At 69.3% G+C, this 18,768-nt stretch overlaps 2 protein-coding genes across 3 annotated transcripts; both read left to right on the top strand.

Annotated features, from left to right (window-relative positions):
- Positions 1 to 157: 157 nt before the first annotated feature.
- Positions 158 to 7,253, top strand: GET3 (guided entry of tail-anchored proteins factor 3, ATPase). Of its 2 annotated transcripts, none has more exons than XM_071800691.1 (7): positions 158 to 329; positions 1,371 to 1,518; positions 1,870 to 2,018; positions 3,231 to 3,381; positions 3,460 to 3,567; positions 5,306 to 5,503; positions 6,790 to 7,253. In XM_071800691.1, exons 1-7 carry the CDS (start codon positions 172 to 174, stop codon positions 6,919 to 6,921), a joined length of 1,044 nt encoding a protein of 347 aa, XP_071656792.1. In that variant the 5' UTR covers positions 158 to 171; the 3' UTR covers positions 6,922 to 7,253. The 2 variants fall into 2 exon arrangements, with proteins under 2 accessions (XP_071656792.1, XP_071656791.1); XM_071800690.1 differs by lacking the exon at positions 6,790 to 7,253 and adding an exon at positions 6,079 to 6,783.
- Positions 7,254 to 8,847: 1,594 nt separating this feature from the next.
- BEST2 (bestrophin 2) lies at positions 8,848 to 16,643 on the top strand. The gene is made up of 9 exons (XM_065859256.2): positions 8,848 to 9,891; positions 11,190 to 11,284; positions 11,578 to 11,811; positions 12,739 to 12,893; positions 13,850 to 13,927; positions 14,706 to 14,858; positions 15,278 to 15,358; positions 15,524 to 15,642; positions 15,821 to 16,643. Exons 1-9 carry the CDS (start codon positions 9,740 to 9,742, stop codon positions 15,969 to 15,971), a joined length of 1,218 nt encoding a protein of 405 aa, XP_065715328.2. The 5' UTR covers positions 8,848 to 9,739; the 3' UTR covers positions 15,972 to 16,643.
- Positions 16,644 to 18,768: the final 2,125 nt, after the last annotated feature.

An 18,768-nucleotide genomic window follows, 5' to 3' on the forward strand; every position in this document is an offset into this window, starting at 1 on the left:
GCGCGGCGCCGCCTGATGACGCAACGCGGCGGGCGTCGCCAAGGCAACGCCGGCCGCGCGGGCCCGCCCCTCGCGCTGGACGGGCGGGGCGGGCGGCCAATGGCGCGCGGGGGGCGGGGCGGCGCGGCGCGGCCGCGGCCAATGGGAGCGCGGGAGGGGCTCCCAGGGAAGATGGCGGCGGCGGGCGGGTGGGCGGCGGAGGCCGAGGAATTCGAGGACGCGCCCGACGTGGAGCCGCTGGAGCCCACGCTCGCCAACATCATCGAGCAGCGCAGCCTCAAGTGGATCTTCGTGGGCGGGAAGGGCGGCGTGGGCAAAACCACCTGCAGGTGGGGGCGGGGGGACCGGGGACCGGGCCCCCGGGGATCGGGCCCCGGGGATCGGGCCCATGGGGATCGGGCCCCCGGGGATCGGTTCCCCGGGCTGCCCGCCCCTCGCTGTGGGGGACCCAGGGACCCCTGGCAGCGCCCCCCCCGTCCCCACGTGAGCCCCCCCGGCAGTGTCCCCGTGTCCGTGTGTCCGTCCAGCCTGGCCTGTCCCCGTGTCCGTGTGTCTGTTCAGCCTGGCCTGTCCCCGTGTCCGTGTGTCCGTCCAGCTGCAGCCTGGCGGTCCAGCTGTGCCGGCTCCGTGTGTCTGTCCCCATGTCCCCCTGTCTGTCTGTCTGTCCTGCTGACCCGTGTCTGTCTGTCTGTGCAGCTGCAGCCTGGCGGTGCAGCTGTGCCGGGTCTGTCTGTCTGTCCCACTGATCCCTGTGTGTCTGTCTTTCTGTCTGTCCATCCCGCTGACCCGTGTCTGTGTGTCTGTTCGTCTGTCCAGCTGCAGCCTGCCTGTCCAGCTGTGCCAGGTCTGTGTGTCTGTGTCTGTCCATCCCGCTGACCCGTGTCTGTCTGTGTCTGTCCATCCCGCTGACCCGTGTCTGTCTGTGTCTGTCTGTCCCGCTGACCCGCGTCTGTCTGTCCGTCTGTCTGTCCGTCTGTCTGTCCGTCTGTCCAGCTGCAGCCTGGCGGTGCAGCTGTGCCGGGTCTGTGTGTCTGTGTCTGTGTGTCTGTCCCGCTGACCTGTGTCTGTCTGTCCATCTGTCTGTCTGTCTGTCCGTGCAGCTGCAGCCTGGCGGTGCAGCTGTGCCGGGTCTGTGTGTCTGTGTCTGTCTGTCCGTCTGTCTGTCCGTCTGTCTGTCCGTCTGTCCAGCTGCAGCCTGGCGGTCCAGCTGTGCCGGGTCTGTGTGTCTGTGTCTGTCTGTCTGTCCCGCTGACCCGTGTCTGTCTGTCCGTCTGTCCAGCTGCAGCCTGGCGGTCCAGCTGTGCCGGGTCTGTGTGTCTGTGTCTGTCTGTCTGTCCCGCTGACCCGTGTCTGTCTGTCCGTCTGTCCAGCTGCAGCCTGGCGGTCCAGCTGTGCCGGGTCCGGGACAGCGTGCTCATCATCTCCACCGACCCCGCCCACAACATCTCCGACGCCTTCGACCAGAAATTCTCCAAGGTGCCCACCAAGGTCAAGGGCTACGACAACCTGTTCGCCATGGTGCGCCGACCGCGACCCCCGACCCCTGACCCCGACCCTGACCCCAGACCCTGACCCCAGACCCCGACCCCAACCCAGACCCCAGCTCTGACCCTGACCCCAGACCCCAACCTTGACCCCAGACCCCTGACCCCGACCCTGACCCCAGGTCCCTGACCCCAGACCCCTGACCCTGACCCCAGGTCCCTGACCCCAGACCCCTGACCCCAGACCCTGACCCCAGACCCCAACCCTGACCCCAGACCCCAAACCCCGACCCTGACCCTGACCCCAGACCCCAACCCTGACCACTGACCCACAGACTCCCCTGATCCCCCAGACCCCCCTGACCCCCCTGACCCCTGACCCCAGGAGATCGACCCCAGCCTGGGCGTGGCCGAGCTGCCCGACGAGTTCTTCGAGGAGGACAACGTGCTGAGCATGGGCAAGAAGATGATGCAGGAGGCCATGAGCGCCTTCCCGGGCATCGACGAGGCCATGAGCTACGCAGAGGTCATGAGGTGCGCGGGACAAAGGGGGCACAGGGGGACACGGGGGGACAGGGGACATGGGGGGACACAGGGGGACAGGGGGGACAGGGGACACGGGGGCACGCAGGGGGACACGGGGGCCACGGGGGGACAGGGGACACGGGGGGACAGGGGGACACGGGGGCACGCAGGGGGACACGGGGGCCACGGGGGGACAGGGGACACGGGGGGACAGGGGGACACGGGGGCACGCAGGGGGACACGGGGGACAGTGAGGACAGGGGGGGACAGGGATCGCGGGGGGACACGGGGGACACGGGGGGACAGGGGACACGGGGGCACACAGGGGGACACGGGGGGACACGGGGAACACAGGGGGACACAGTGGGGACAGGGATCGCGGGGGGACATGGGGGGACAGGGGGACATGGGGGGACGTAGGACACAGGGGGACAGGGGGGACAGGGATCACGGGGGGACACAGGGGAACATGGGGGACATGGGACACGGGGGGACACGGGGGGACACGGGGGACAGGGGGGACAGAGGGACACGGGGGGACACGGGGGACAGGGATCACGGGGGCACACAGGGACACGGGGGGACACGGAGGGACGTGGCAGGGACAGGGGTCGCATGGGGACACGGGGCACAGGGCGACAGCAGTCACGGGGGACACAGAGGGACAGGGGTCACGGGGGGGCGTGGGTTTCACAGGGGGGGCTGTGTCCCCCAATACCCCTGGCACCCCCAGGCTGGGCAGTGGGGCAGCGGCTCTGTCGCGGTGATGGACAGGGGGGTGAGGGGGCTCTGGGGGGTGAGGGGGTCTGGGGGCTCTGGGGGTCCCAGGGGGGCTCAGGGGGATCCCAGGAGGGGGTTACAGCCCCTGACCCCCCCCGTGCCCCCCAGGCTGGTGAAGGGGATGAACTTCTCGGTGGTGGTGATTGACAGGGGGCTGAGGGGGCTCTGGGGGCTGAGGGGGCTCTGGGGGGGCTGAGGGGGCTCTGGGGGGTTTGGGGGTCCCGGGGGCTCTCAGGGGGTTCTGGGGGGGGTTACAGCCCCCCGTGCCCCCCAGGCTGGTGAAGGGGATGAACTTCTCGGTGGTGGTGATTGACAGGGGGGTGAGGGGGCTCTGGGGGGCTGAGGGGGCTCTGGGGGGGCTGAGGGGGCTCTGGGGGGTTTGGGGGTCCCGGGGGCTCTCAGGGGGTTCTGGGGGGGGTTACAGCCCCCCGTGCCCCCCAGGCTGGTGAAGGGGATGAACTTCTCGGTGGTGGTGTTCGACACGGCCCCCACGGGGCACACGCTGCGCCTGCTCAACTTCCCCACCATCGTGGAGCGCGGGCTGGGCCGGCTCATGCAGATCAAGAACCAGATCAGCCCCTTCATCTCCCAGGTGGGGCCGGGGGGCCCCCGGGGAGGCCCTGGGGGGTCCCGGTCCCCTGGGCCCCCCGTCACCGCTGTCACCCCCCAGATGTGCAACATGCTGGGGCTGGGGGACATGAACGCCGACCAGCTGGCGTCCAAGCTGGAGGAGACGCTGCCCGTGATCCGCTCCGTGAGCGAGCAGTTCAGGGACCCGGTACGGAGGGGACGTGGGGACACGGGGACATTGGGGACATGGGGACAGGGACGGGATCCGCTCCGTGAGCGAGCAGTTCAGGGACCCGGTACGGAGGGGACGTGGGGACATGGGGACATTGGGGACAGGGACGGGATCCGCTCCGTGAGCGAGCAGTTCAGGGACCCGGTACGGAGGGGACGTGGGGACATGGGGACATTGGGGACAGGGACGGGATCCGCTCCGTGAGCGAGCAGTTCAGGGACCCGGTACGGAGGGGACGGGGGGACATGGGGACATTGGGGACACTGGGGACATGGGGACAGGGACGGGATCCGCTCCGTGAGCGAGCAGTTCAGGGACCCGGTACGGAGGGGACGTGGGGACATTGGGGACACTGGGAACACAGGGACACTGTGAGGGGGATGGGGACACTGTGAGGGTTGGGGACACCATGAGGGGGATGGGACACTGTGAGGGGGATGGGACAGGAGGGGACGTGGCCTGGGGACAGGGCTGTGAGGGCAGGGGACACAGGGCCCTGGGGACAGGGCTGTGAGCGGGAGGGGACACAGGGCCCTGGGGACAGGGCTGTGAGCGGGAGGGGACACAGGGCCCTGGGGACAGGGCTGTGAGGGCAGGGGACACAGGGCCCTGGGGACAGGGCTGTGAGGGCAGGGGACACAGGGCCCTGGGGACAGGGCTGTGAGGGCAGGGGACACAGGGCCCTGGGGACAGGGCTGTGAGCGGGAGGGGACACAGGGCCCTGGGGACAGGGCTGTGAGGGCAGGGGACACAGGGCCCAGGGGACAGGGCTGTGAGGGCAGGGGACACAGGGCCCTGGGGACAGGGCTGTGAGGGCAGGGGACACAGGGCCCAGGGGACAGGGTGCGCGGCCGGTCCGGTCGCATTCCTGTGGATCCAGCGCCGCGGGGCCAGGCGGGGACCTGGGGACACCAGGGCCCTGTCACATTGTTCCCCAGCCCGGTGGCACCGGGGGTGTCACTGTCACCGTGGGGGGACAAGAGCAGGTGGTGTTTGTCCGTGTGTGTGCTTTTGTCACCAAGCTCCTGTCGCGGGGTGGGGCACGGGGGGTGGGGGACACGGGGAGCGGTGTCACCCTCATGGCAGTGTCACCACGTCATTGTCACCCCTGAGCACAGGAGCAGAGCACATTCAGCTGTGTCTGTGTCACCAAGCTGCTGTCGCTGTGTGGGGGGACATGGGGAGCAGTGTCTCATTGTCCCTGTGTCATTGTCTCTGTGTCATTGTCCCTGTGTCATTGTCCCCGTGTCACCTTTGGGGACAGGAACAGACCAGGCTCATCCGTGTCTGTGTCACCAGGTTCCTGTCCCTGTACAGGGGATGGGGGTGTCAGGGTGACACAGGGGTGGTGTCACCCCCATGGCAGGGTCCCCGTGTTGTTGTCACTGTCATTGTCACTGCGTCACCTTTGGGGGGGACAGGAGCAGACGACGTTCATCTGCGTGTGCATCGCGGAGTTCCTGTCGCTGTACCGGGGACGGGGGTGTCGGGGGGACACGGGGACAGTGTGACCGTGTCCGTGTGTCCCTGTGTCACTGTCCCTGTGTCACTGTCCCTGTCACAGGAGCAGACGACGTTCATCTGCGTGTGCATCGTGGAGTTCCTGTTGCTGTACCGGGGACGGGGGTGTCGGGGGGACATGGGGCAGTGTGACCATGTCCGTGTGTCCCTGTGTCACTGTCCCTGTGTCACTGTCCCTGTGTCACTGTCACAGGAGCAGACGACGTTCATCTGCGTGTGCATCGCGGAGTTCCTGTCGCTGTACGAGACCGAGCGGCTGATCCAGGAGCTGGCCAAGTGCCGCATCGACACCCACAACGTGGTGGTGAACCAGCTGGTGTTCCCGGACCCGCGGCGCCCGTGCAAGATGTGCGAGGCCCGGCACCGCATCCAGGCCAAGTACCTGGACCAGGTAACCGCGGCAACCGGGGCGACCGGGGCAACCGGGGCAACCGGGGCAACCGGCACCACATCCAGGCCAAGTACCTGGACCAGGTAACCGCGGCAGCCGGGGCAACCGGGGCAACCGGGGCAACCGGCACCGCGTCCGGGCCAAGTACCTGGACCAGGTAACCATGGCAACCGGCACCGCGTCCAGGCCAAGTACCTGGACCAGGTAACGGGGGGTCCTGGGGGTCCTGGGCCAGTGTTGGGGTGTGGGGGTGTCCCTGTGCAGGGTGTGCGAGGCCGGACACCTCCAGCCAAGGGCCTGGAGCAGGTAGGGGGGACGTGGGGGTGTGGGGGTCCTGGGGGGTCTGGGGTCAGTTTTGGGGTGTCCTGGGTCAGCATTGGGGTCTGGGGGTGTCTCTGTGCCCCATGTGCGCGGCCAAACGCAGCCAGGCCAAGGACCTGCAGCAGGTAACCGGGGGGGCCGGGGGTCTGGGGTCAGCGTTGGGGGGTCCTGGGTCAGCGTTGGGGGGTCTGGGGCCAGCGTTGGGGGGGAGCTGAGGGGGGTGTTTGGGGGTGTATTTTGGGGTAACACCCCAGATGGAGGACCTGTACGAGGTGTTTGGGGTGTGTTTTGGGGTGTATTTTGGGGTGTTTGGGCTGATTTCGGGTGCCCCAGATGGAGGACCTGTACGAGGTGTTTGGGGTGTGTTTTGGGGGGTATTTTGGGGTGTTTGGGCTGATTTCGGGTGCCCCAGATGGAGGACCTGTACGAGGTGTTTGGGGTGTGTTTTGGGGTGTATTTTGGGGTGTTCGGGCTGATTTCGGGTGCCCCAGATGGAGGACCTGTACGAGGTGTTTGGGGTGTGTTTTGGGGTGTATTTTGGGGTGTTTGGGCTGATTTCGGGTGCCCCAGATGCAGGACCTGTACGAGGTGTTCGGGGTGTGTTTTGGGGTGTATTTTGGGGTGTTCGGGCTGATTTCGGGTGCCCCAGATGGAGGACCTGTACGAGGTGTTTGGGGTGTGTTTTGGGGTGTATTTTGGGGTGTTCGGGCTGATTTCGGGTGCCCCAGATGGAGGACCTGTACGAGGTGTTTGGGGTGTGTTTTGGGGTGTATTTTGGGGTGTTTGGGCTGATTTCGGGTGCCCCAGATGGAGGACCTGTACGAGGTGTTTGGGGTGTGTTTTGGGGTGTATTTTGGGGTGTTCGGGCTGATTTCGGGTGCCCCAGATGGAGGACCTGTACGAGGTGTTTGGGGTGTGTTTTGGGGTGTATTTTGGGGTGTTTGGGCTGATTTCGGGTGCCCCAGATGGAGGACCTGTACGAGGATTTCCACATCGTGAAGCTGCCGCTGCTGCCCCACGAGGTTCGCGGCGCCGAGCGCGTCAACACCTTCAGCTCCCTCCTGCTGGAGCCCTTCAGCCCCCCCAGCCCCGAATGACCCCCCCGGGCCCCCGCGGGCCCCCCGGCACCCCCAGACCCCCTGTGAGGCCCCAACCCCCCCGGAGGGGCTGAGCACTTCAACACGTTCAGCTGCGCCTGCTGGAGCCCCTCACCCCCCCCAGCCCCAAATGACCCCCCCAGACCCCCCATCAATGACCCCCGGGGGGGCTGGAGGGCTCTGCCCCCCCCAGCAGCCCGACCAGCACCGCGTCCCCCCCAGGGCTGCTCGTGTCCCCCCGTGCCCCCCCACCCATCCGGGTCCCCCGGGCTGGGGGGCGGAGCCGGGACCCCCCCAGGGACCTCGTGTAAATAATAAAGTTGGGAAGTGGACACGGGGACTCGGGTGACGATGGGGGGGGCCCGGACGCCTGGGTCCCCTGGGTGACGGGGGGAGTGACGATGGGGGGGCCCGGACGCCTGGGTCCCCTGGGTGACGGGGGGGGTGACGATGGGGCGGCCCGGACGCCTGGGTCCCCTGGGTGACGGGGGGGGTGACGATGGGGGGGCTCGGACGCCTGGGTCCCCTGGGTGACGGGGGGGGTGACGATGGGGGGGCCCGGACGCCTGGGTCCCCTGGGTGACGGGGGGGGTGACGATGGGGGGACCCGGACGCCTGGGTCCCCTGGGTGACGGGGGGGGTGACGATGGGGGGGCCCGGACGCCTGGGTCCCCTGAGTGACGGGGGGGGTGACGATGGGGGGGCTCGGACGCCTGGGTCCCCTGGGGGGCGGTGATGTCAGCAGCACTGGCCGCAGGCCCAGGGACACGGGGACCCTCATTAGCGGGACCCTCATTAGCGGGGCCCTCATTAGCGCTCGGCCCCCCCGCCTGTCCCCGTGTCCCACTGTGATCTGTCCCTGTCACCTCAGCGCTGGCACGAGGCCGCGGGGACAGAGCCAGCGCTGCTGGGGGACCCAGGCGTCCGGAGGGACCCAGGCGTCCGGGAGGGACCCAGGCGTCCGGGAGGACCCAGGCGTCCGGGGGACAGAGCCAGTGCTGCTGGGGGACCCAGGTGTTCGGGGGGACCCAGGCGTCCGGGAGGGACCCAGACGTCCGGAAGGGACCCAGGTGTTCGGGGGGACCCAGGCGTTCAGGGGGACCCAGGCGTTCGGGAGGGACCCAGGCGATCAGGTGGGACCCAGGCGTTTGGGAGGGACCCAGGCGATCGGGAGGGACCCAGGCGATCGGGTGAGACCCAGGCGTTTGGGAGGGACCCAGGCGATCGGGAGGGACCCAGGCGATCGGGAGGGACCCAGGCGATCAGGTGGGACCCAGGCATTCGGGAGGGACCCAGGCATTCGGGAGGGACCCAGGCGATCGGGAGGGACCCAGGCGATCGGGAGGGACCCAGGCGATCAGGTGGGACCCAGGCATTCGGGAGGGACCCAGGCGTTCGGGAGGGACCCAGGCGTTCGGGAGGGACCCAGGCGATCAGGTGGGACTCAGGCGTTCGGGAGGGACCGAGGCGTTCGGGGGGACCCAGGCGTTCGGGAGGGACCCAGGCGTCCGGCTCCCGGCTCCGTTCCCCGGGGTCGGGACCGGCCGGACCGGAGCGGCCGCTGAGGGGGCGGGGGGGAGGGCCCGGGCGGGTCCCCCGGCCCCGCGTGTCCCGTGTCCCTGTCCCTGTGCCCACATCCCCCACCCCCCACCCCCCACCCCCACCCCCAGCCCCCACCCCCCTCCCCTCCCCTCCCCCGCCCCGGGCTGGGCCGCCGCGGTTTAAAGCCCCGGGACGTCCGGCGGCGCCAGAGCCGCGGCAGCCGGGACCCGCAGGTGAGGGGCGGCTGGCGGGGTCCCCGGGGTCCCGGGGTGTCCCTGGGTGTCCCGGGGTGTCCCAGGGTGTTCTGTGAGCCCCCGGGTGTCCCCTCGCAGGATCGGGTGTCCTTAGGGTCACATTTCACCACCCCCGGGCTGTCCCGGGTGTCCCCGGTGTCCCAGGGTGTCCCCGGTGTCCTCAGGGTGTACCTGGGTGTCCCCAGTGTCCCCAGGGTGTCCCCGGTGTCCCCAGGGTGTCCCTGGGTGTCCCCAAGGTGTGCACACCCCCCCCCCCCGGTTACCATCTCAGGGCCCCCCCAGCCGCCCCCCACCCCGTGTCCGTCTGTCCCAGGTCCCCGTGTCTGTGTGTCCGGCCTCAGTCTGTGTGTCGGGCCCGTGTCCGTCTGTCCCAGCCCCGGTCTGTGTGTCTGTCTGCGATGACGGTGACGTACAGCGCCCGCATGTCTCAGATCCTGTGTCCATCTGTCTGTCCGTGTGTCCGTCCGTCTGTCCACGATGACGGTGACGTACAGTGCCCGGGTGTCCCTCCCAGGTCCCGTGTCCGTGTGTCCGTCTGTCCGTCCGTCTGTCCGCGATGACGGTGACGTACAGCGCCCGGGTGTCCCTCCCAGGTCCCGTGTCCGTCTGTCTGTCCGTCTGTCCGTCCGTCTGTCCGCGATGACGGTGACGTACAGCGCCCGGGTGTCCCTCCCAGGTCCCGTGTCCGTCTGTCTGTCCGTCTGTCCGCGATGACGGTGACGTACAGCGCCCGGGTGTCCCTCCCAGGTCCCGTGTCCGTCTGTCTGTCCGTGTGTCCGTCCGTCTGTCCGCGATGACGGTGACGTACAGCGCCCGGGTGTCCCTCCCAGGTCCCGTGTCCGTCTGTCTGTCCGTCTGTCCGTCCGTCTGTCCGCGATGACGGTGACGTACAGCGCCCGGGTGTCCCTCCCAGGTCCCGTGTCCGTCTGTCTGTCCGTCTGTCCGTGAGTCATGACGGTGACGTACAGCGCCCGGGTGTCCCTCCCAGGTCCCGTGTCCGTCTGTCTGTCCGTCTGTCCGCGATGACGGTGACGTACAGCGCCCGGGTGGCCACCGCGCGCTTCGCGGGTTTCTCGCGGCTGCTGCTGCTGTGGCGCGGGAGCATCTACAAACTGCTCTACCGGGAGCTGCTGCTCTTCCTGGCGGCCTACGGGGCGCTCAGCGCCGCTTACAGGTGACACGGGGGACACCGTGGGGACAGCGTGGGGACAGCATGGGGACAGCGTGGGGACACGGGGACAGCGAGGGGACACGGGCACGGGGCGCTCAGCGCCGCTTACAGGTGATGGGGGGGGACGTGGGAACAGCGTGGGGACATTGGGACACAGTGGGGACAGCGTGGGGACACGGGGACAGCATGGGGACATGGGGAAGGAGCGCTCAGCGCCGCCTACAGGTGACATGGGGGGACATCGGGGACAGCGTGGGGACACAGGGACATCGTGGGGACATGGGGACATCATGGGGACAGGGCGCTCAGTGCCACTTACAGGTGACAGGGACATGGGGACACCATGGGGACATCATGGGGACAGGGCGCTCAGCGCCACCTACAGGTGACAGGGACATGGGGACACCATGGGGACATCATGGGGACATCATGGGGACAGGGCGCTCAGTGCTACTTACAGGTGACATGGGGGGACATGAGGACACCGTGGGGACACGGGGATGGGGCACTCAGCACCACTTACAGGTGACATGGGGACAGTATGGGGACACAGGGACACCGTGGGGACATGGGGACACCATGGGGACATGGGGACAGTATGGGGACATGGGGACAGTATGGGGACACAGGGACATCGTGGGGACATGGGGACACCGTGGGGACATGGGGACGGGGCGCTCAGCGCCACCTACAGGTGACAGGGGGGACATGGGGACACGGGGACACCATGGGAACGGGGCACTCAGCGCCACGTGCAGGTGACATGGGGGGGACATGGGGACATGGGGGACATGGGGACATCTTGGGGACATGGGGCTGAGTGTGGCCTACAGGTGACACAGGGACATGGGGACAGCTGGGGACGCAGGGGGCAGTTGGGGACACGTGGGGACACGTGGGGACATTTGGGGACAGCTGGGGACGCAGGGGGCAGTTGGGGACACGTGGGGACACGTGGGGACATTTGGGGACAGCTGGGGATGCAGGGGGCGGTTGGGGACATGTGGGGACACTGGGGGCAGTTGGGGACATGTGGGGACATTTGGGGACAGCTGGGGATGCAGGGGGTGGTTGGGGACAGCTGGGGACACTGGGGGCAGTTGGGGACACGTGGGGACATTTGGGGACAGCTGGGGATGCAGGGGGCGGTTGGGGACACTGGGGACACTGGGGGCAGTTGGGGACACGTGGGGACCCTGGGGCCAGCTGGGGACACTGGGGGCAGTTGGGGACACGTGGGGACCCTGGGGCCAGCTGGGGACCCTGGGGCCAGCTGGGGACACTGGGCCGTGGCCGCGCAGGTTGGTGCTGAGCGAGCCCCAGCGCCGCCTCTTCGAGAAGCTCGTTCTGTACTGCGACCGATCGGCCGATCTGATCCCCGTGTCCTTCGTGCTCGGTGAGGACGGGGCCCGTGCCCCGAAACCGGGACCCCCGCGCCCCAACACCCCTGGGACCCCAAACCCCCCTGGGACCCCCAGTCCCAGTGTCCCCAGTGTCCCATTCCCGCAGGGTTCTACGTGGCCGTGGTGCTGGAGCGCTGGTGGGGGCAGTCCCGGTGTCCCCAGTGTCCCCAGTGTCCCTGTTCCATGTTCCCCGCAGGGTTCTACGTGGCCGTGGTGCTGGAGCGCTGGTGGGGGCAGCCCCGGTGTCCCCAGTGTCCCCAGTGTCCCTGTTCCATGTTCCCCGCAGGGTTCTACGTGGCCGTGGTGCTGGAGCGCTGGTGGGGGCAGTTCCGCGCCGTGCCCACCCCCGACGGGCTGGCCGTGGCCGTGGCCGGGTCCCTGCGGGGGGGGGACGCGCGGGGGCGGCTCCTGCGCCGGACGCTGCTGCGCTGGGCGGCGCTGGCGGGGCTGCTGGTGCTGCGCGCGGTCAGCCCGGCCGCCCGGAAGCGCTTCCCCACCATGGAGCACCTGGTGGAGGCCGGTGAGTCGTGGGGACACCGCGGTGACGTCACGGGTGATGTCATGGGGTGATGGGTGATGTCACAGTGACGTCATGGGTGATGTCACAGTGACGTCACGGGGTGCTGGGGCTGGCACTGCTGGTGCTGCGCGCGGTCAGCCCGGCCGCCCGGAAGCGCTTCCCCACCATGGAGCACCTGGTGGAGGCCGGTGAGTGACGTCATGGGTGATGTCACGGTGATGTCATGGGGTGATGCCACGGTGATGTCATGGGGTGATGTCACGGTGATGTCATGTGGTGATGTCACGGTGACGTCATGGGGTGATGTCACAGTGACATCATGGGGTGATGTCATGGGGTGATTGGTGATGTCATGGTGATGTCATGGGGTGATGTCACGGTGACGTCATGGGTGACGTCATGGGCGATGTCATGGGCGATGTCACGGTGACGTCACGCGGCACCGGTGCTGCTGGTGGGGGCCGGTGAGCGTTGGGGACACTGTGGCGATGTCACGGGTGATGTCACAGGGTGGTGATGGCGTCACGCGGCTGATGGTCATAGGGTGGCAGTCACATGACGGGGTGGCGATGATGTCACAGGCCGGGTAGTGACGTCACAGGGCTGTGATGACATCACGGGACTGTGATGACATGCGGGTGTGATGATGTCACGGGGCTGTGATGATGACATCAGGGGACGTGGTGACGTCATGGGGCAGCGATTGTGTCATGGGGTTGCGATGACGTCACAGAGCTTTGATGACATCACGGGGCTGTGATGATGTCACCACTGTCCCGCGGGGTTCCTGACGCTGCCCGAGCGGCGCCGCCTCGAGCGCCTGCACGGTGACGTCACGGGGCCGTGATGACGTCATGGGGCCGTGATGACGTCACTGCGGCCGTGATGACGTCACTGCGGCCGTGGTGACGTCGCCGCTGTCCGCAGGGTTCCTGACGCTGCCCGAGCGGCGCCGCCTCGAGCGCCTGCGCTCGCCCCACAACCGGTTCTGGGTGCCCTGCGTTTGGTTCGCGGCGCTGGCGGCGCGGGCGCGGGGGGAGGGGCGGCTGCGCGACGGGCCCGCCCTGCAGACCCTGCTCGAGGTGACCCCAAAACACCCAAAACCACCCCAAAAATACCCCGAAACACCCAGAAACACCCCAAAACACCCCCTGAGCCCTGCAGACCCTGCTCGAGGTGACCCCAAAACACCCAAAAACACCCCAAAAATACCCAGAAACACCCAGAAACACCCCAAAACACCCCCTGAGCCCTGCAGACCCTGCTCGAGGTGACCCCAAAACACCCAAAAACACCCCAAAAACACCCAAAACCACCCCAGAAACACCCCAAAACACCCCCTGAGCCCTGCAGACCCTGCTCGAGGTGACCCCAACCCCAAAACACCCAAAAACCACCCAAAACCACCCCAAAACACCCCCTGAGCCCTGCAGACCCTGCTCGAGGTGACCCCAAACACCCAAAAACACCCAAAACACCCCAAACCATCCCCCGAGCCCTGCAGACCCTGCTGGAGGTGATCAGAACCCCCCAAACACCCCAAAACCACCCAAACCACCCCCTGAGCCCCCCCCAGACCTCCTGGGAACCCCGAACCCTGAATAACGCACCCTGAACCACAGCCCCTGACCCCCTGACCCCCCCATCCCCAGGAGCTGAACCCCAACCCCTGACCCCCTGACCCCCTGACCCCCCCGTCCCCAGGAGCTGAACCCCAACCCCTGACCCCCAGTCTCTGTCCCCCTGTCCCCAACCCCTGACCCCCAACCCCTGTCCCCGTCCCCAGGAGCTGAACCCCAGTCTCTGACCCCCCCGTCCCCAATCTCTGTCCCCCGTCCCCGTCCCCAGGAGCTGAACCCCAATCTCTGTCCCCCTGTCCCCGTCCCCAGGAGCTGAACCCCAGTCTCTGTCCCCCGTCCCCAGGAGCTGAACCCCAATCTCTGTCCCCCTGTCCCCATCCCCAGGAGCTGAACCCCAATCTCTGTCCCCCTGTCCCCGTCCCCAGGAGCTGAACCCCAATCTCTGTCCCCGTCCCCAGGAGCTGAACCGGTTCCGCAGCCGCTGCAGCCTCTTGTTCCACTACGACTGGATCAGCGTCCCCCTGGTGTACACGCAGGTCACCGGGACACGGGGGGGACACCGGGTCATGGGGGGGACACCGGGACATGGGGGACATGGGGACACAGAGGTCCCCCGGTGTACACGCAGGTCACCGGGACACGGGGGGGACACCGGGACATGGGGACACGGGGGGGACACCGGGATATGGGGGACATGGGGACACGGGGGTCCCCCTGGTGTACACGCAGGTCACCGGGACACGGGGGGGACATGGGGGGGACACCGGGACATGGGGGACATGGGGTGGACATGGGGGGGACACGGGGGACATGGGGACACAGGGGTCCCCCTGGTGTACACACAGGTCACTGGGGACATGGGGGGGCAGGGGGGTGACATGGGTGGTGACACAGGGGTGTCAGGGGGTGGTGACACAGGGCTGTCCCATGTCCCAGGTGGTGACACAGGGGTGTCAGGGGGTGGTGACACAGGGCTGTCCCGTGTCCCAGGTGGTGACACAGGGGTGACAGGGGGTGGTGACACAGGGCTGTCCCATGTCCCAGGTGGTGACACAGGCGTGACAGGGGGTGGTGACACAGGGCTGTCCCATGTCCCAGGTGGTGACACAGGGGTGACAGGGGGTGGTGACACAGGGCTGTCCCATGTCCCAGGTGGTGACACAGGGGTGACAGGGGGTGGTGACACAGGGCTGTCCCATGTCCCAGGTGGTGACACAGGGGTGACAGGGGGTGGTGACACAGGGCTGTCCCATGTCCCAGGTGGTGACACAGGGGTGACAGGGGGTGGTGACACAGGGCTGTCCCATGTCCCAGGTGGTGACCATCGCCGTGTACGCATTCTTCGCCACCTGCCTGGTGGGCCGGCAGTTCCTGGACCCGGCCCAGGGCTACGAGGGGCACGAGCTGGACCTGGGGGTGCCCGTGTTCACCCTCCTGCAGTTCTTCTTCTACGTGGGCTGGCTCAAGGTGGGGACATGGGGGGACACGGGGGGACATGGGGACATGGGGGGACATGGGGGGACATGGGGACATGGGGACACGGGGCTGGACCTGGGGGTGCCCGTGTTCACCCTCCTGCAGTTCTTCTTCTACGTGGGCTGGCTCAAGGTGGGGACATGGGGGGACACGGGGGGACATGGGGACATGGGGGGACATGGGGGGACATGGGGACATGGGGACACGGGGCTGGACCTGGGGGTGCCCGTGTTCACCCTCCTGCAGTTCTTCTTCTACGTGGGCTGGCTCAAGGTGGGGACATGGGGGGACACGGGGGGACATGGGGACATGGGGGGACATGGGGACATGGGGACACGGGGATATGGAGACATGGGGACATGGGGGGACATGGGGGGACATGGGGATATGGGGACACGGTGCCCCCGCAGGTGGCCGAGCAGCTCATCAACCCCTTCGGGGAGGACGACGACGACTTCGAGACCAACATGCTGATCGACCGGAACTTCCAGGTACCCCGGGGACCCAGGCGTCCGGGAGGGACCTAGGCGTCCGGGAGGGGACCCAGGCGTCCGGGAGGGGACCCAGGCGTTCGGGAGGGGACCCAGGCGTCCGGGAGGGGACCCAGGCGTCCGGGAGGGACCCAGGCACCCGGGGAACCCAGGCGTCCGGCGCAGGTGTCCATGCTGGCCATGGACGAGGTGGCCATGGAGCTGCCGCCGCTGGAGCGCGACCGGTACTGGGACACGGGGACCCCGCGGGGACCCCCGTTCCGGGGCTCCGCCTTCGACGTCACGTGAGTGGGGACCCCCCCCCGACCCCAGACTGCCCCAGGGACCCAGGAGTTCGGGAGGGACCCAGGAGTCCGGGGGGGGTGACCCAACCCTCCCTGCACCCCCAAACTGCCCCCCCGCGCCCCCGTGTCGGGTTTTGGGGTGACCCGGGGGCTTTGCCGTGACGCCCCCGTCCCACAGGCTGCCCAAGGACGAGCTGCAGCTCCAGCTGCTCGACGACATCGGGGACACCCCCGGGGACCCCCTGCAGCCCCCCCCGGGGGACCCCGCGGGGCTGCGGGGGGGGGACGCGGGCTGGTTCCCGCCCCCCAGCGCCGAGGAGCTGGTGTAGGGGGGGACACCCCAAAACCCCCCGGATAAACACCAACCCCCCCGGAACAAACGCCAACCCCCCCGGAATAAACGTCAACCCCCCGGAATAAACGTCAACCCCAGCGCTGGGTTCGGCGCTTCTTGGCGGGATCCGGCGGGCACAGGGACCCCGGGGGTACCCGCGGGGCCCTCCGGTCCTCCAGGGGCAGCGAGAGGCGGCCAGAGCGGCTGGCCCCGCCCCGCCCGCCCCCGCCGTGCCGCGCTGACTCAGCGCCGCCTTCGCTGTGACGTCAGCGACGAACTCGGCGACTCCGGTTGCGTCACCGGCCCCGGGGGACCCAGGAGTGCGGGAGGGACCCAGGCGCCCGGGGGGGACCCAGGAGTGCGGGTCCTGCCTCAGTGTCCCCTGTTGGCGGCAGGACCGGGGCGGGGGCACCCGGACGCCTGGGTCCCTCCCGGACGCCTGGGTCCCCTGTGGGTGGGTGTGGGGTTCCCCCCCGGGACGCCTGGGTCCTTGGGGCGGCCCCGACTGATGGGGAAGCGGAAGTTGGGAGGGAAACTCAGACGGATCCAAAAATCCCCTAAATTCCCCTCAACGCCGGGAGGGGGCGGGGCCCGGACGCCTGGGTCCCTCCCGGACGCCTGGGTCCCCCGGAAAGCCCCGGAGGGGGGCGGGGTCACATTAACATGAAGCCCAGACGGGGCGGGGGGGAGGGGACGGGGGCGGCCCCGCCCGGGCAGGACGGGACGCGCCGCGCGGTGCCCCCGGACGCCTGGGTCCCCCCCAGACGCCTGGGTCCCCCCCGAACGCCTGGGTCCTTCCCGGACGCCTGGGTCACCGCCGTGCACCGGGACTTACCCCCAGGCCCCGCCCCTTCCGCGCGCGGGGGCGCGTCCCGCCTCAGGGGGCGTGTCCCGCCTCAGGGGGCGTGTCCCCGGCGCGCCGCAGCCAATGGCGCCGCGTTTCCGCCGCGTATAACCCCGGGCCGCGGGTTCGAGCCCCGCCGCCGCCTCCGCCGCTGCCGTCCATGGAGCCGCCGTTCTTCCGCCCCGCGCCGCTCCCCGGCGGCCTCTGCCCGCCCGGGCCGGACTTCGCGCCGCTGCCGCCCGCGCCGCCGTTCCCGGAGCCGCTCCGCGGACTCAAAGCGGCGCCGTGCCCGGACAGCGGCTTCTTCGGCGGCGGCGGCACCACCGGCGGCTTCTTCTACCCGCCCCCGGGGGACCGCGACGCGTTCGCCGGCGGCTTCGCGCAGGCGCTGGACGAGCTGCACCGGCCGGGGCCGCCCAACGTGGCGCTGCCGGAGCCGCCGGCGGGCGCGGCGGGGGGGGCCCCGGGCGGCGCGTTCGGCCCCGCGCAGGCGGACGCGGAGGCGCGCGCGGGGTCGCCGGAGCGCGCGGCGGCGGAGCGGCGGCGGCTGCGGAACCGCCTGGCGGCCACGCGCTGCCGGCGGCGGAAGTTGGAGCGGATCCAGCGGCTCGAGCAGCGCGTGCGGGGGCTGCGCGCGCAGAACGCGGCGCTGGCGGCGGCGGCGGCGGGGCTGCGCGCGCACGTGCGGCGGCTGCGCGGGTCCGTGCGCGAGCACGCGGGCTCCGGCTGCCCCCTCCCCCACAGCGGGGCGCTGGGGGTCTGACCCCCCCCGCCCCCCCCGGACACCGGGGAACCGGGACCTCATGGACCCCCTATGGACACCGGGACCGCCCCCACGGACACCGGGGAAACGGGGACCTCATGGACCCCCTATGGACACCGGGACCCCCATGGACACCGGGGAAATGGGGACCTCATGGACCCCCTATGGACACCGGACACCGGGACCACCCCACGGGCACCGGGGAACCGGGACCCCTCCCCCATGGACATTGGGAGATGGAGACCTCATGGACCCCCTATGGACACCGGGACCCCCATGGACACCGGGGAACCGGGACCTCATGGACCCCCTATGGACACCAGACACCGGGACCACCCCATGGGCACCGGGAGCTGGGACCTCATGGATCCCCCACGGACCCCGGGGAACCGGGACCTCATGGATCCCCCATGGACCCCGGCCATCCCATAGACACCGGGGATCAGGACCCCCATGGATGCCGGGACCCCCCCATAGACAGTGGGGAATCACGGATCTCATGGACCCCCTATGGACACCGGGGAAACCACGGACAGCGGGGGTCTGACCCCCCCACGGGGCCCGATGGACACCGGGACCTCCCCGTGGGCAGCGGGACCCCCACGGATACGAGGGGAAGTGGGGACCCCCCCATGGACACGAGGGGAGATCAGGAACCCAGATGGACACTGCGAGAAACGGGGACCCCCTGGACCGGGGAGACGGGGACCCTCTCTGGAAAGGGGGACCCCCGGGACCCCCCTGGACTCGGGTGGATTTTGGGACCCCGGCCCCGGGGACTCGGGGGTCGGGCCCCCCCGAGCGGACCTGCAGGACGAGGGGCCCGGGCCGGACCCGCTGGGCTCGGGGCTGCGCTGGGGGTCCCCGGGGACCCCGCTGGGCTCGGGGATGCGCTGGGGGTCCCGGGACCCCGCTGGGCTCGGGGCCGCGCTGGGGGTCCCCGCCCCCCCGGCCGCGCTGTCGCGCCTGTTTTTGTACGGTTGTATTTAATTAACGATAATTGCCATACTCGGTCTGACTGCGCTGAGTGCGGGGGGGTCAGCGTCCCCCCCCTCCCCCCGGGAACCCTCCCGCGCCACCGACGTCAGCGGAAGTGGGTGTGGCCGGGGCTTTCCCCGCTGACGCCACCATGCCCATATATGGGCAGATGCCACCGTTCCGGGAAGCCCCGCGTTCCCCACGCCC

The sequence above is a fragment of the Patagioenas fasciata genome, chromosome 32 (genome assembly GCF_037038585.1).
Source record: "Patagioenas fasciata isolate bPatFas1 chromosome 32, bPatFas1.hap1, whole genome shotgun sequence".
Taxonomy (NCBI): Eukaryota; Metazoa; Chordata; class Aves; order Columbiformes; family Columbidae; genus Patagioenas; species Patagioenas fasciata.